We start from the raw sequence: 16,898 nt of genomic DNA, 5'->3' as shown, positions 1-16,898 counted from the left end.
AATTGAGAATTTACACAAATAAATATAAAGAACTGAATATGGTACATAGAGATATCAATCTGTAATGTGTGTTAGTCCTACTTTATACTCTGAGGAAGTAGTGTTGATGATTGCAATAAATCATCATCATCATCACCACCACCATCCACATCAATCCTACTCCAACCAGGATGTTTAAAAGAGAATTTGCTCCTATCCAGTACATGCCTTCTGAAGCCAGTTATTTTAGATGAAACCATGGGCATCACAAGAACTGACGATGCGTTAACCGACTCATCTCCCAAACCAAATGGTAGTGAGTAAGTACCCTGCACCAAAACAGAAATTTAATTTCCATATAGTTGATTTCTAAGTTCCACATCGGATCAAAACAGAGGAATTCAAGAACCTTGGTCTTGATAAGTAAGTTGGCTAGTTTCATCCGCATCGTCCGCACAAGTGATCTCCAGTCTTTGATAGGAGAGTCCTCAAAGGGCGCAGCAAATCTGTAATTAATTGCACGTTGTGAGTACGTGTTAAGTAGATAAATCTACATAAGGAGCACACAGCATATCAGTTCATGGGCATCTAGCAGAATACCTGTCTGCATCATTTGAATGAGCGGCAGTTACAGAGACCAGAGGTGTATCTTTGATATCCCCGCCTGAAAGAATCCATCCTCACATATTAATATCAAAAAACAGGTGTGTGTGGGGGGGGGGGGGGGGTACTCAAGGAAACCATTGACCATCGACATTACCTTTTACTTCATCAGGTGCCAGCAAAGAAATGCCTATGAATACAGAAACCATTCCTAGTATAAACATTGTTGTCCGCAATGAATCAAATACCTGCTTAAAATATATCACATATTAATCATGCCAATTCTCCATTAGTGCAAATCAATTAGAACTTAAAAACATTGCCAAACACCCAAAAAATTCAGATGAGACCAGGACCACTATTTAACACCAAAAAAGTTGTAGGAGTGAATTCATTCTATTGTCAAGGCAACAGAAAATCTGATGTTCAAGAACCAAGATCAACTGATGAAACATTTTAATCGAAATTCAAGCTCTTTAATTATTTTTAAATAGTCTGTCGTAAGATAAGGTATACATGAGCCAGTCACAGAACTTTTAGTCAACAACGCCAGCAAGTCAGCAGGGAAGGCGAGTTAGATACATTAAACAAGATAAGTGAGTCAACTTAGAATTTTGTAACTCAATATATGGGTTGAGGCAGATGTGCACCTGATATTCTTGAAAGTATACAAATCCTGTACAAATGGAGAAAAATGTCCAAACTATCTGAAACATAGGGACAATGAGTATAGCATCAAACAGAGACAACCCTTCATTTAGTCTTGCCATCTGTAGAAATGATGAGAGCATGAGCAATTCGAAAACATATAGGCATTTTGACCATATTAAAAAATATAAGGTTCAGATATCTACCCAAAATCCAGCTGTACTAAAGAACAAAAGTAGCATGGAGTATGTGAACCAACTATGCAACGGATACCCATTTGACATGGACAACCTTAGAAGATTTGATCTACAAAAGCAAGAATTAGGAATTTAGTATACTGTAAACGGGTTAAATGTGGAGGAAACCTATTGTAACACAACTTACAGAGACTTAGCAAACAGTACTGAACATGATCCAATAGCACCTGAAACAAGAGCATAAGAAAGTGGAAGAAGCATTTGCCAGTAGGGTTTGATTTCATGCTCTGGCATAGCAAACATCAGTTCTCCTCTCCTGCATTTTCCAGAGTTGACTGATTACAAGGATTGAAAGTAGAGGTGCGGTCATCTAACCATAAAAATAGATCAGAAACAAGCTTTTTTTAAAATTTAATTATGCAGAATTCACTGTAGTCTCACCTGTACATTGAGTGACTCAAGAGAACAACTATAACCAGAATCAGACAATATATCAGGAAAGTGTTATTGCCATACTTCTCTGCTAACTGATCAGGCGTATAAACTGGTACAATAAAACAAAAGTTTTTTCAGTTCACCTATATATGATGCAGCATGATTCATAACTGAAAGAAAACTAAATATGGAGGTTTATTCATAAGCATACAGTATTTGGTTTGACATGTAATATGTAGTCGTGTAGATAAAGTTAACCAACAATCCCATATCCATGTGATCAGTATGCCTCTCTTAATGATCCATAAGACACAAATACCGATATTGTAGTAATACATCTAAATATCATATTTTGCACAATTTTAAAATCTGAAAACCCAATTCAGAGGGAAAACACAAAGTTGCTTTTGTTACCTTCATGTGTAGTAAAAAGGACCAAAAAAACGTGCAGCTATAAACATCAAAACTATTATGGTTTAAGTTTGCATGTTTCCATAACTTTGGTCCTTGATGTGCGTACTGAAGATCAGTGAAGTCTGGTGAATGTTGGAGAAGTTTACAAAGACATGCTAAAAATGGATACTTTTTTCCCAAGATTTGTTTTTCAAATAGTATGATCAGTATATTGTACTTCAAATCAATATGCATCAATATCATGCATGTTTTCTCTTATGTACTTGTGTCTTGTCACCAATCAAATAAGAGTGATGGACCAAGAAAGTTGTCTAGTTGTCTACTATCCCATTTCTATCATCAAATTGTGTGTCAGAAAGTAGTCCTTAGGATACTATAAGGAAATTTTCTGCGACAAAATGCTAATATTCTCAGATGATATACCTGGTGATTGGTGGTTTCCAAAAGCCACAAGGAAGATGTTTCCGAGAACAATGAAGGCTGTGGCTACGAGCACTCTGCAAATACAAGTAATATGCCCGACGTTGAAAGAGTGATAAAAAATTGCTATTTGGTTAGAGTGAAGTGTACTCAAGTTTAAGAATTTAGAAATTGACATACTTGACAGGCACATTTTTATTCAGCACAAAAAAGGCAAATGCGATGTTCGAGACAAATTGGACAGATCCCAGAGCTGCAAGAAGTGACTGCAGAAAGATAAAGAAAAAAATGACATCAACGTAAAAAAATCAATTTTACAATATGTGTCTGCTGGCCAATCAAGATAACTAAATACTACTCCCCTCCATCCACCAAAAAATAGTCCCGTCCACCAAAAATAGTCCCATTGGTGGACAACACGGATTTTATTGAGAAATTGGTAAAGTAAGAGAGAGAAGAAGAAAAATTGAGTAAAATGTACGAGAGAAAATGAGAAAAGGTAGGTAAAGTATGAGAGAAAGAGAAAATGTGGATAAAATAGTGTTCATAATTTGGTAGAAACTTTCCATTTTTGTATGGGACTATTTTTTATGGACATCCCGAAATGGAATGATGGGACTAAACAAATGGCTTATTCAAAGAGGCTGTTTAACTTATGAAACTCACCTGAGCGGCATAGCCGAAGGAAATGAAATTAAGAGAGTTTCCAAGAATAAAAAAGATAATCCCTGCATATTAACAGCATGTGTCATTTTAACTGAGAGACACTGGGCATTACTCAAAACAGTAGACCTTAAATTCATAGTACCAATTCTCCATGTCTGGAAGTATATAATAGGCTTTGTGAAAGATTTTCCATTTGTCCCATTATTGCCAACACTAGAATGTCTTTCTCTCTACAAAATAAAAGTACAAAGATACTATTATAAAAATGATTGTAATGAAATTACTAAAGACAATAGCAAGATCATCTTTACTTTTCCATATGTTTTGTGTAACAATGTAAACAGACCAGTAGAGAACCAAAACACAAGATGCCAGCATGGAATATATGAGCAAAAGTTCTAGAACATCATTTTCTATCTCATCTTGCTTTATCACCAACCAACTATGGTCCCATGGACATCATCTGCTAGTCCGTCAGGCTCCATGGTAGGTTCAAGGAATTACTTTAACATATTGCTCTTGAATTAGAATTTACTGCCTTCCTTTGATTTAGTAGTATGGTCCACAAACAAGTTGTACTACACACCTAACCGATGCTAACTAATACTACAAAATAAGCAGAAAAGAGGATATTTTACAGGTAAAAAAATGGATTGGGTGGACACATGAAAGAGTAATGCATACATTTCTCATGAAGCAGCACAGAGGATAAAAGAATAGATACTAAGACCGTAGCATTTATGATTATTAATTGCCACCATTGCAACTGTTATCAGATGCCACTTGTGCATGCATGTGAAGGTTTTCTGGCATGCCATACAAAAATGGACCACTACAATACAAGGTCAATAACTGATGCTTGTTTCACTTAATAATACAAATGATTAAAAGAACAGCAAATATGTTTGCTGCGAACAAAGGGAATGATCCATTTGGCTAATTATCCCCAGCAGGGAAATGAAAAATAATTAGCAAGCAGTTTAGGATAAATGCAGAAATCCCAGCGCACCTCATCATGACCCAATTTAAGGAGGTTGGTTCCAAAGTTGATTGCAATGCTGCCGAAAAGGTTGATGAACGCTCCAACAACCCACTCCCCCATCGATAAGTTCAGGGTTGAAGACAGTTCAAATAAAGTAGGAAACCGTGACACTATTCAGCCACATTCATCACAATGTCAGGTCCAAATGTTAATTGCATACACTTAGAGGGCAATTCTTTTTTCCTTTGCAGCTTCCAGTGTTCCTCAAAGCTGCACGGCCGAGAGCTGTGTGTGAGAACAGAAACCGATGCCGAAAGTAGTGAATGCCCCTTCACGATCAATCAAACAAGAACAATTCAGATTCTAACCTCACCAAAAATTAATCAATGCCACATTACGCTGATCTGCAAAGGGTTAACAGTTGATATTGGGGAAAGAGAAATTGAATGAGCAGCAGCTGAAATTCTAATTTTTCCAGATCCGACCTAATGCAGATTGAGAAGCAATAGATTTGAAAAAGAAGCAATATACACAAATTTGAAAAGGGAAAAAGCTGTGATCGGGGGTGGTAGAGGAAGGAACATTGCAAAAGTAAGAAATTAAAACAACAAAGTAAAAATACCTGATCAAAAGAGAGGGAGCGACAACAAGGATGAATCAACAAAAACCGAACCTCGGGGGGTGGGGCGGGATGAGGAGAGATTATGAATAGGTTATAAACGGTGTCTTTCCCAAAAGGATGGAGGGAGGAAGAGAGAGGGAGAGGGGAAGACAAAATTTGGCAGCGCAATTGAAAATTCTTGAACGGCAGCTGAAGCTGGCCGTCGTGTTTGTGGAAGAAGCGTCTGCTCTTTTTCCAATTTCTTTTTAATTTATTCAACTCCATAAATTAGGGGTCAATTTTGCGTGCCAAAGCATATCTCACAACCGTCTTTACAAGCGACTTTCCAACTATAAACTGTTTTTCATCATCATTTTATTAATTTATAATTATCCATGATAAATCAAATTTATAAATTTATGTTTTAATGAAAAATTTTAATATAAATTGTGAGGTTGTTAACGAGTTGGATTTGGAATAACATCATTGATTAATTTTCAAATATTTAAGCTATTTTTTTAGGAGGAAATTTTCGAGAGGAAACGATAACAAGTTTCCAATCCATTAACATAAATTAAACATACTACAATAGCATGACCAAACTAGTTTAACTAAATTATGCCAATTGAGCAAACTAATCAAATCAAACCCAACCATATTCATATTAGAACAAAATTAATTAGGATAATTAAGATCGATCAATTACTAATTAAAAGAATACATACCTTTAACTCAAGTCCAAACAACCAAACTCAAGCCTAATTGTATTGAACTCATTTTGATTTCAATCTAAACTAATCAAGTGAACGTGTGTTGTCTTCTTCTTTCTTTACTTCACAATTCATCATCCTCACTACTTCGGGTACACCATCTATTTTCAAAATACTAATGTAAATAGCGGCCGTTGAATGCAATTTCACAAACTTTTTGCATTTCTGAGCCGAGCAAACACAAATTGCACGTATGCATTGTTCAAAAACAATAACGAGCATATAAGGAAACAATAATTGGATTGTACAAGGCATGTACAAACCAAAAGATGTATGTTCCATAAAACTTAAAACATATGGTTTTGCAATGGCACAAGTTTGTCAGGTAAGAAGTCTTAACTAATTGACCATGAATCTCTTCAACTCATTCTTCTCTTTCCTTGTCCAATAACCAATCTCTTGTCTGAAATATTCATTTTCACTACAAAATTTATATGCCTGATAAGTAGGGCTGCTTATGTGGTTATCAGTTTGGGTTAAACCAATACCAAACCGATCGCTTATCGTCGGTTAATCAAATGTCTTTACACATTAATTAATGGAGTAAGATGTCAGGGCTTATTTCTTCATATATTTTTTTTTATCCCTGAGTGTGTTTGGTCAATATTCATTGCTGAATATGCTTATTTGATTTTCAACTGGATCAAGAGGGAAATGGAGTTAAGGAACATGATTGGTCTAAATATATTGACCAAGAAGGAAATGAATCAGGAAGAGAAAAAACAAAAAGAACATATTTTTCTATCGTCTATCACAATCCAATTGAAGTTTAAAGTATAATTTATTTTCAATGTATAACTTAGGGAGCATATGAATGTTTGCCCTACTAATCAAACAAAACGTCTTCTTGATGGAGAGCACACAACTGCAAACTATAATAAAATGAATGACAACAAAGAATATATATCTGCGGACAGATCAGATTTCTTTTCAACATGTTATTCCTGACTAACCTTGCCCTATAAATCTCAATGCCGAGCCGATTACTTTATATACTTCATCAAGGTTCCCAAAGAGATCTCTACTCGATATATGTCCTGAAAAAAGAAAGTCAAAACAGATGATAAACAGTCACTAATCAAGAATGGTTTAAAATATAATGTGGCATACCTTCAAAAAAACTTATGAACTAGTTATAGTGAACACATCTTGTTTCGATCAACTCCCCCAGCAAGTGGTATCTATACTGCACCAATGAATTTGCATTTCTCTATGTCTAGTTTGTACATGTCTGTGTATACTAGTGATGCTAATACTTTATCAAGGCCGGTAACGAAGCATAAAGTTCAGATAGACACTGGAAGATCCAATCGAGCAACTGTTCTCTTGGAAGTTCGAGTAGGAGTTCAGCCTAAATCACAACAAAATCAAAGGTATGTGAAATACGAAGAAATTTGACTCAAGCAGTATGTGAATAGTCATTTCAGGGAGAAAGTATTGACATACCTTGATTGATCCATACTCAAAAACAAGAGAATTTCGATGTACTTCAGATGTCATTGAATCCATCATCAGCTTGAAAACCCTTTTGCTCATGTTTGTTTTCATTTGAACCATCTTGCCTGAAGCATATACTGTAGTGATTCCTAAATCTGCAGCCATTCTCCTGACATATAGCTTCTTCAACAATATTTCCATAGAGTAAGGCTCTTTTCCATATTGCCGGCGCAGATTTTCAGTAAATTGAATTAGATTCCAGATATCTTTTTCAGCAGCTTTCTCAGCTTCATCTAGTATTTCCAAGGGGTTCTCTAGATAATTGATGTACTCAGAGGGAAGATGTGGATTCAAATTCACATCAAACTGCAAGGAACAAACTTCAAATATTAGACATGCAGAGCACAAAAGAAAGCACACTCTTTAATTTATACTAACTCTCATGAAGGATAAGGAACTTTGCTCATCACCCAATGAAACGTTAGGATCTTTACAGTATTATTATGCAGCCAACACTAGGATCTTTACAGTTTTAATGAGTAACAGGTCACGGAAAAGAACATAGATGGTCAGCAGCTCGCCTCAAAATCAACTTTACCGAGTTAAATAAAGTTGGAAAGTAGATAATACCTGCACTGAGTGGTAAGGAACAGCAATTACGCGGTGTTCATCTACCTGGGAGTCAAGAGACAAACATATCCCGTGAATTGGGGGGAAAGAATCTAGACACATGAACAATGTTAAATTTTCTTTCAATCATCACATCATTTCTCCAAATTATCGTAGTCATTTCTATACATGCATCAACTAAGCATTACCTTAACAAAATAAAGCAAACTGCATATTACTGAGCAACATTTCCAATATAACTTCCGAAAACAAGCCAAAACAACAACAAACTTTGCCCATTATTGTTATCAATAGAAAAGAGACCTGTGAACTACCTTGGATAGGCTCTCAAACAGCATTTCAAAGAAAAGATCGATCCCAACATTCCCAACATCCCCTGTTTGTTGCTCACCGAATATGTTACCAAAGCCTCTAATAGCCATGTCTCTTTCTGCAATTTGAAACCCTTGGCCGAGATCTTTACATTCTTCTAAAGCAGCAAGCCTTTCCTGAAGAGTCAAATTGCAAATGCAATTTTCAATAAATAACCAATATAGCCTCTCAGAGTCAACTGCATCTAAGTGATATAGGGAATATAGATCTACAAATATACCGAGCTGCATATAACCTGCATTAATTTATTTCAATAACTGATATAGCTAATGCTAGATGAAATAAAATGGAACGTACAAGTGCGAGATCAGAAAGCAGCGACTTATCCGGGTAAAATAGGTACGCATGAGCCTCTTTATCTGCTCGGCCCACCCTTCCACGCAACTGGCCAGTGAAGTATGTATATATTACAAACTGCAGGTCAAAATTTAAAATTTGCAACTCTATTGTGTTTAGCATGGCGCTTCTTTTCCATTTGGTATGTATATGTGAATGCCAAGATATTAGTTGTACATTATTTACTTCACGGTTTATTTTGCTTGGAGAAACAAAAGCCCAAATTCAGTAATTTAACCCACAATTTCCAAGCACAATATCAGTCTCAATTTTATCAACTTGGGAAGCTTAATAGATAATTAGACAAAGCACAGAGGAGACAGAAAAACCTGATACAATTGAGCAAGGCCAAATTGCTGAACATCTTGAATTATAATGGTGTTGGCATTTTGAATGTCAAGCCCACTTTCAACTATGTTTGTGCATATTAAAATCTTAATATGCCCCTGCGCAAACTTTTCCATGGTGTCCTCCAGCTGTCTAGAGTATTGCTGCATAAGACCACAAAAGAAAAAGGCTAAAACATAGTAGAAATTTTATTACAACATTTCCATAGATTGGCATCAGAATTTTAGATAAAGCTGCTGCACCTAGTCCTAAATGGTAAAATCTAAAGTGCCTCACAAAAAACAGCTTGGTATGTTGGAAATATGAAGCAGATCCGCAATGCAAAACAAAAAAAAGTTACCCCTACACATATGTTCACAATGCAACATATATACATAATTCAGAATGTAAGAAAGATCACCTTTCCATGAGCTATTGCAATCTCAATATTTGGATAGGACTGTTCCAGAAATTCCATAACCTCTTCAAGCCCTGTCAACAGTGTATGTTGTAACATTCTGACTATGATTTTGCATGTTAACATGTGCGTACATAATTCAAGAAAATTTATACCCCCTCCCTCCCAGCTAAGATGACACAGTTTCCTTTTTGGTTTGTCCCAACCAAGATGACACATTTCTATTTTTGGTAACTTTCTCTCTCCAATTAACACATTCAACCACTTTTTTATCACTCCAATTAAATATTCAACTCTCTTTCTCGCTCCATTTAATACTTACTCTTTCTCTCTCTAATTAAACACATTAACCAACAACTCCTAAAATCCCGTGCCGACTAAGAAATGTGTCTTCTTAGCCGGGACGGAGGGAGTAGTTAATTACCCTTAATACGAGGCAAAACATAAAACACTTGGCCACCACGGTCCAACTCATGGTTAATTGCAGAGGTCACCCTCTCTTTCGTGTATGCAGAAAGATGGGTTTTTATTGGGACCCTCTCCGGAGGTGGCGTTGATATCAAACTGCAGGCAGTGCAAAAGACAAAAAGAAAAAAATAAGGAAAATACTATACACATATATCATAAAATGAAACCCAGAAGCACATGCCATCGAAGTGGATTTTGAATGTCAAACAAGCCATACATCATCAGCAATGTTAGATCTACATGTGACCATTCTTTCTCATTTACAAGATTAGTTTATATAATCCAGCAGGCTGAACAAAACAGCTGGGAAATGCTAGAGTATTAGATTCATTTCAGCTCACGGAGAAAAATTTGCTTGACTGAGGTTACCTGGCATCACGGAATCCAGTCAGTGCCAAATAAAGTGTTCGTGGAATAGGTGTTGCTGAAAGTGTGAGCACATCAACAGAGGTCTTGAATGAAGCAATCTTCTCTTTCTGTTTAACACCAAATCTCTGGAAAGCAAATAGGGATACAAATACTCAAACATCACTGGAAAGTAACAAGTTAAAAACTTCAGATACTAAATGCTGCTTCAGAAAAGATAGGTATAACAAGAATAACACAAAATTTCCAATTAGGTAATACAGGTTACTAAAGAGAGTCAATCAAGCATGACCAAGTTCTACTCCGTCGATTTCCTTTGCTAACATGGGACCCCACAGCTTCTTCCAATTAGAGTGGTATCTTAGGCATACAATTTGTATTGTGGACAGTTGTTGTCATAGGCTTTCATTTGAAGGAGCAATCTACTTATTCTCTTTGCAATTGTTATTCAAATTGCATTTGCAAGTTCATACAACTCATTGTCTTCTCCCTCACTTCTTTTCTCTAATAGTTTAAGCTTCTGTGGATTTTAAGTGAATTTCTTTCAAGTCTAGAGAGCATAAAGAATTTGTGAAATTACTCAGCACGCTGCTAAGAATATCATTACAAATCAAAACTCCAAAGCCATCAGTATCTCCTAGCATTTGTTATAGAAACATAATGAGCTTTTGTTTTAAAGATTAACCTTCACTTCAACAAATTGCATGTCACAGAATGGCAGTTTATGAACTTTCTACTAAAAAAGTTTGGCTCTAGTCTTCAGGATGCATAAGTTCATGTTATAGTTTTGAATCAAAATGGATAGCATGAGACACAGGAAATCTAGAAGTATATTTTGCACAATTATGAAGACCTCAATCAGTGCAATAACAATTTTATGAATGTGTATACTAATCTTGATGTTAAAAACACAAATCATTTACTATATGTGGAAGATAAAAAAAAGATGGGAAACCTGTTCCTCGTCAACAACAAGCAGGCCAAGTTTATTATACACAACACGATCACCCAGCAGCGAATGTGTCCCAACTATAATCTCCAGTTCACCATTCTTAATCATCTCTAGATGCTGCTCTTTCTCTGACTTGGTCTTGAAGATAAACAGGATGAATCCCATGGAACAAAGTTAGTACAAAAACAATTTAGTAAAAAAAGTACAAGATTATGCATTCAGGTCCAGAACAAGCATACACTATTCTACAAAGACTGAAAAAAACTATGAAGGAGTTCCAAAATTAGACCCGCAAGTTGAAACTATGTTCACAGATATTTACTTATCTAAATATAACAAGATTGTGCATTTCTAGCTTCTAGAGACCATCATCATGCTGCAAGTGTATAAAAAAGCATATACTAGGTAGCCATGTCTCTGCATTCTACCCATTAAATTCAACCCAGTGATACGTCAAGCTTAAAAGTTAAAACAAAATTCCTTCTAATAACAGAAGCACCAACCATACCCAGTGATACGTCAAGCTTAAAACAAATTTACTTCTGATAACAGAAGCACCAAACCAAACAAAAAACCTTGACTTACACCAAATCTGTAGAATACCAAAGCACAAATTCCACCCAGGCCCAAACCAAAACCTGAAAACCAGATGGTGTGAACAAAAAGCTTCTCTTTTGATGATACAATGCTTCATGAATTATTTGGTATTCACTATAGGTTCATTCAGCTAACCAAGCAGCATTTAAGATGTCTAAGATATAGGAAAAATACAGATATAAATGAACTCAAATAACAACTTTTTCAAAAGAATCACATAAGGCATGCCATAAAGGAAAAAATTTCATACCTGAAACCTACTCAGAAGTCCAACCCTGATATTTTGGTAACAAGAGAACCGCTCTGAGATGACATCAAAATGTTGTTTGGCCAGCACAATTGTTGGGGCCAAAACCATTGCCTGTTTGCCAGCTGAGACCACACAAAATATGGCACGTAATGCAACTTCAGTTTTACCAAAACCAACATCCCCGCAAATCAGTCTATCCATAGGGTTTTCTCTCTCCGTCAGATCCCTTTCCACATCCATGAATGCCTAGGTGAGAATCTAAATTGTGAGAGAAATGAACATCAACCATGCCAGCTATATTGAAAAGTAACTGAAGCAACTGCATATATGTACTGCATTGGTATGGAAGTATATTGAGAGTGGTAGACTAAACTGTCATCAGGCTACTTCAAGGTCCTCAAAAATTTGATGATTACTGAACAAAAACCATACGTCCATTCTTATTACCTGTTTTTGATCGGGGGTTGGTTCGTATGGGAACTGGGAAGTAAATTCAGACGTGGCAGCAACCTTTGGGTAGGTAGGCCGCTTCTGTTTGAGTCTATGCAAGTACAGCTCCATCAAGTCAACAACCATTTTCTGAACAGCAACTTTACCCTTAATTCTTCTCCTCTCCCATGTAGTGGTATCATTCAATTTGCTCAATGTCCGTGGCTTTTTGGATTCATTTGGACTGGAAGCAGAAAAAAGGGAATCAATTGGCATCAAATAACTGGAAACTCGATATTGTACAGCCAAGCATCGAAACCAACACAAATGTTTTTGGGGGACTTATACCACTCACGTAGTCCTGAAGCAATATCCATAATTTCGAAATACCCTAGCATGATATGCCGGCATCTAGAATTTAGAAAAACTTAAACGGCAAACAGTAGGTAAACTACGGAATCATGGGATTGCCTGAACAAACAAAGCAAGAGTGCAAAGAGTAGAGTACCCAAAAAAAAAAGAAATCAGTCATGCTTCTATAGTATCAATCGACATTTCACATTTGAATTAACAGTCAGACCTCATTGCACAAATTAATAAACAAAGAAATAAACAGAGTCGAAGCAATGCAATGGAATTAAAAACAAACAAAAAAACCTACAGATTGTAGCGGTATAGCATGCGCGCTGCCTGCTTAACCGGCAGCTTCGCCATTCCATCGGCATACTCTATGAAAACATACTCAATTGGCTCCGATGAAGCTCCTTTAGGAACATCATATTTAACGCCGACAAAACGCCCAATTCCAACCTTCTTGTGAACCACATAGTCTCCGGAGCGGAGACTATACGGATCCACCTTATAACTGAAGGAGGAGGCGGAGGCGTCGCCGCCAGCTCTTTCCCCCTTGAGCTTCTGCAAACCCCTCTGCTGCTGCTCCTTCACCTTCTGAATGTACATATCCGCCTCCTTGGCGTCCATGGACGGCCTCGAAGGCTGAGATTCCCTCTTGCAGTGCTCACGCCGAATCCTCTCATTCAGCAGCGATATGGAGTCGCGCCGCTCGCTTTCAACAGGAGTCCTCCGAGTTCTGGAGATTCCGGCTCCGTTGATGTCGCGCGGGGTGAGCGGCGGCGACCAAAGAGCCCCTCTCGCTGTTACTCTTAATCTGAAGCCGAATCGAAACCAGCGCTTTGCGTGAGCCCCGCGGCCGGTGTTGAAATCTCTCCAATTGATGAAGGGAGCGCAATTGAGTGCGTCCATAGAGGAGAGTGACGAACCGAAGATTTTTGGTGATGCCATTACAGTCATCAATGGAGGTTCGGAAGATTTTGCCGCGCTCTCAGCTCCTCATTATCCCTTCTTTCCCTTAGATATTTTTCCGCTTATCTATTAGTTGCGCCATTTCAATTCATCTCATAATAATAATTTCTATTTTATGAAAAATAAAAGAAGTATGTATCCATTTTATTTTATAATATGAGAATCAAGTTTTGAGGACCGTTGGTATTGGTTTAGTAGTACAGCTAATCAATTGCTAACTAATTATTTAATTAATTATTATAATTAATTTAAGATTTTAGAAATTTTGTGATTTAATTAGCCATGTTTAATTTTATTTTTTATTTTTAATATTGAAAAGATAATAGCAACGAGTAGCATATCAATACAGTGTAAGAAATATATCAACATAAAGATATGACAATGTCAATACAATTCATATTGGCACTGTACAAGCATTGTATTGACATATTATGTGTCATGTATTGATATTAAGCTGTTAATGAAATTTATGAATTTTTTTAAAAATGAATTCAAATTTTGACATCGGAACATATGCAAATGAGATCTCGTTGGAATCCTTATGAAATTATCTTTAATTTGATATATGTTATGCGAAAAAATAATTTAAATCGAGAAAGTTATAAACGTTTTAAAGTTATGAGATATTTTTCAAAAATTAGTTATAATTAATTTATTATAAATTGATTTTAATACACTTTTTTAAATTGTCTGGACTGATAATCTAGACACTTAATTTAAATATCTAATAGTTATTATTTAATTATAATTAATTATAATATTATTGAATAAACAATATAACACTCCACTGCCTAATTTGTGTTTATTGTCATAGGGATGTAAGAGCACTCCCAATGGTCTCCCTTATTTCTCCCTTATTTCTCCCTAACTCCTGCCACATCAGCGCCACATCAGCACCAAAATTTATCCCCAGTTTTTAGCCAACTTTTAGCCAACCTCTGCAATGGTTTCTCCCTTATTTCTCCCTTATTTCTCCCTAACTCAACATTTCATTTTTACATCATCACTAATTTAATTGTTTTATTTTAATATATAATAAAGCTAGCTTATTTAATTTATAAGTACAAAACAAATAATAGTAATAAAGTTCGTTGTATTAAACACGGGTACACATTACAACGAAGAAAATTAAAAAAAAAAAAAAGTACACGAATGGAAAAAAAAATCAAAAAAAAAAAATCAAAGAAAAAAAAAATCAAGGGCGGTGGGCGCGGTTTCTATTTGCCCACAATTCTTCGATGATATCGTGTTGTAGTGCTTGATGGGCCTCCTTCTGGTGTATGTCCATGAACGCCTGGAACCGTTCATGTTCGTTGTGCGGTACACCCTGGCGGGCGGACTCGGTTGAGACACCGTGACTCGATGATGCAACACTTGGGTCGTTGGTGACGTCGAGGACGCCTTCGTGTTCATCTTCGATGATCATGTTATGCATGATGATGCACGCATACATGAAGAATGTGATATTTCCTCGTCGGACTGAGCACGAGACGATGAATCAGAACTCATTTAATAAAGATGGAGAGAAAAAAGATTGAAAATTTGTGTGAATGAAGTTTGTGGGTGATGAATGGAGGAAGAGGATGAAATATTTATAGGGGTGGAATTTAGAATATGACCGTTGAAGGAAAAAAAAAAAAAAAAAAATTGATCATCGCCGGATTATCGCCGAACAACTCCCCACAGTGGCCGGCGATGATCCGGCGATTTTTCGGCGTTAAAACGCCGCTTGGCGTAAATTCGATAGGAAATTCGCCGAAAAATCGCCGACCTCCTCCCAATGGCCGGCGATAAGTCGGCGATATCCGGCGAAAAATCGCCGGATTATCGCCGTCGCCATTGGGAGTGCTCTAATCAATTGCTAACTAATTACCAAACCCAAATTGAGACCAATTTTCAACCATTAGATTAGAAGATCTTGTGGTAAATATAATGTCAAGTGTAATATATTTTAAATTTAAATAATTATTAATTAAATTAAAAAGGTATTAATGTCAAATCCTCAAATCCTATATGTAGTAATTATAACTAACTACTTTCTCTCTCCTCAAAATCATCTCAAATCTTTAAATTTACGTAACTCTCTCAATTTAAATTATTTTTTCGCAAAAAATATATCAAATTAAAGATAATTTAATAAGGATTCCAACGAGATCGTAATTGCATATGTTCCGACGACGTTCGGATGATGAAATTTGATATTTTTTATTGTAGTTTTCGTAAATGTTGATACCAGATTTTTATCAACAAATATATCAAAAAATCTCAATAAAACCATGTAAAAATCTCAATAAATATGTGTTGATATTTTCTTGTACTAATGTTGATATTCTTATATCATATTGTTGATATTTGTAATATACAATGTTGATATAAAAAAACATTCACGAAAATTATCATATGATAACATAATGACGATATTACCCTTTTGTTGATAATTTGTCTACTTTTATTGAGATTTGTGAGCTTTAATCTCATTCACTCATTTTAAAATCTAAGGATGGAGATTTAGTCTTGATTTTGGATTAGGGTGCTATAAGCATTAGAATAAGACCCTATTGTCATATTCATTTTGTCGTACAAAATTAAGATTTATAAGAATAAAAGCCCAAGCTAAATGCATGAAACAAGCCCATCTAGCAAGTACGCAAGGACAACAAAACAAGATGGGCTTATATATCCGATCCAGTACAAAATCTAGATATAAATGCTATACGTACTGTTCATTGTTAATGATATCAAATGTGTAAATATATCATACTATATTAATATATTAAAATTTTAAATTCTGTTCTTTATTATACTACCAAAATGCATCTTTGATTATTTCTATATCATATACAATTAATTCCATCATAGAGCTATATATTTAAAGATGTGTAGCTTTATTTTATAAAAAATAATACTACTGTATATGATTAATTCATATGCTTATCATCTACATTAAATTTCATCATAGAATTATGATAAAAAGTGCGTAGAAAAGTTGTCTAAAAACTATAAGATTCCCAATTATTATTTATAATTAATATGAAAATTTATAGTATTACTTTATTTAGTGTTACAATTCTGGTCTTCGGAAAAGAGTGCTATAAATAACGATATGTACGGTGCAATTGTCACATGTTTATATTGCAAGTTCTTTTGTCACCAATATCATTTTTAAAGACAACCAATGTATAAACCTCTAGCATTTATCGGTCATTTTTTTTATTGCAAATGTTGGAGTACTAGTTTACTTTCACCGGTGTCAACAACAGTTTTGGAATTGACAAGTT

General features: G+C 35.6%; 2 protein-coding genes across 3 annotated transcripts; both read right to left on the bottom strand.

The window, feature by feature from the left end:
* LOC125198721 (putative magnesium transporter NIPA8) lies at nucleotides 1–5,216 on the bottom strand. 2 transcript variants are annotated; one of them, XM_089064562.1, is made up of 15 exons: nucleotides 4,967–5,216; nucleotides 4,713–4,829; nucleotides 4,372–4,614; nucleotides 3,505–3,592; nucleotides 3,363–3,424; nucleotides 2,877–2,962; nucleotides 2,700–2,773; nucleotides 1,869–1,971; nucleotides 1,615–1,743; nucleotides 1,437–1,536; nucleotides 1,233–1,352; nucleotides 740–830; nucleotides 580–643; nucleotides 389–485; nucleotides 1–308 (listed from the first exon to the last, which is right to left on the bottom strand). In XM_089064562.1, exons 3-15 carry the CDS (start codon nucleotides 4,462–4,464, stop codon nucleotides 78–80), a joined length of 1,338 nt encoding a protein of 445 aa, XP_088920688.1. In that variant the 5' UTR covers nucleotides 4,465–4,614; nucleotides 4,713–4,829; nucleotides 4,967–5,216; the 3' UTR covers nucleotides 1–77. The 2 variants fall into 2 exon arrangements, with proteins under 2 accessions (XP_088920688.1, XP_088920687.1); XM_089064561.1 differs by lacking the exon at nucleotides 4,713–4,829 and having other exon boundaries at nucleotides 4,372–4,673.
* Nucleotides 5,217–6,477: 1,261 nt separating this feature from the next.
* LOC148932763 (DEAD/DEAH box helicase) lies at nucleotides 6,478–13,707 on the bottom strand. The gene is made up of 14 exons (XM_089065809.1): nucleotides 12,959–13,707; nucleotides 12,316–12,541; nucleotides 11,869–12,114; nucleotides 11,025–11,159; nucleotides 10,073–10,197; nucleotides 9,660–9,799; nucleotides 9,239–9,309; nucleotides 8,820–8,981; nucleotides 8,452–8,538; nucleotides 8,097–8,270; nucleotides 7,783–7,827; nucleotides 7,162–7,518; nucleotides 6,826–7,066; nucleotides 6,478–6,752 (listed from the first exon to the last, which is right to left on the bottom strand). Exons 1-13 carry the CDS (start codon nucleotides 13,606–13,608, stop codon nucleotides 6,965–6,967), a joined length of 2,520 nt encoding a protein of 839 aa, XP_088921935.1. The 5' UTR covers nucleotides 13,609–13,707; the 3' UTR covers nucleotides 6,478–6,752; nucleotides 6,826–6,964.
* Nucleotides 13,708–16,898: the final 3,191 nt, after the last annotated feature.

Source organism: Salvia hispanica, chromosome 2, assembly GCF_029641045.1.
Source record: "Salvia hispanica isolate PSC_SH4W2 chromosome 2, Shi_PSC_v1, whole genome shotgun sequence".
Taxonomy (NCBI): Eukaryota; Viridiplantae; Streptophyta; class Magnoliopsida; order Lamiales; family Lamiaceae; genus Salvia; species Salvia hispanica.
This window is presented reverse-complemented; position numbering and strand designations above follow the sequence as displayed.

What these genes read in the sequence shown, in the direction of transcription:
- LOC148932763 (XM_089065809.1), bottom strand. Translation starts at nt 13,608, where the DNA reads ATGACTGTAATGGCATCACCAAAAATCTTCGGTTCGTCACTCTCCTCT. An exon ending in GACTTCTGAGTAGGTTTCAG is followed by an intron (nt 11,160 to 11,868) that starts GTATGAAATTTT and finishes TTTATCTTCAAG; the next exon opens with ACCAAGTCAGAGAAAGAGCA. An exon ending in GCCTTGCTCAATTGTATCAG is followed by an intron (nt 8,539 to 8,819) that starts GTTTTTCTGTCT and finishes TTCACTGGCCAG; the next exon opens with TTGCGTGGAAGGGTGGGCCG.
- LOC125198721 (XM_089064562.1), bottom strand. Translation starts at nt 4,464, where the DNA reads ATGGGGGAGTGGGTTGTTGGAGCGTTCATCAACCTTTTCGGCAGCATT. An exon ending in TTAAATTGGGTCATGATGAG is followed by an intron (nt 3,593 to 4,371) that starts GTGCGCTGGGAT and finishes TTTATTTTGTAG; the next exon opens with AGAGAAAGACATTCTAGTGT. An exon ending in CTTCCAGACATGGAGAATTG is followed by an intron (nt 3,425 to 3,504) that starts GTACTATGAATT and finishes GTTAATATGCAG; the next exon opens with GGATTATCTTTTTTATTCTT.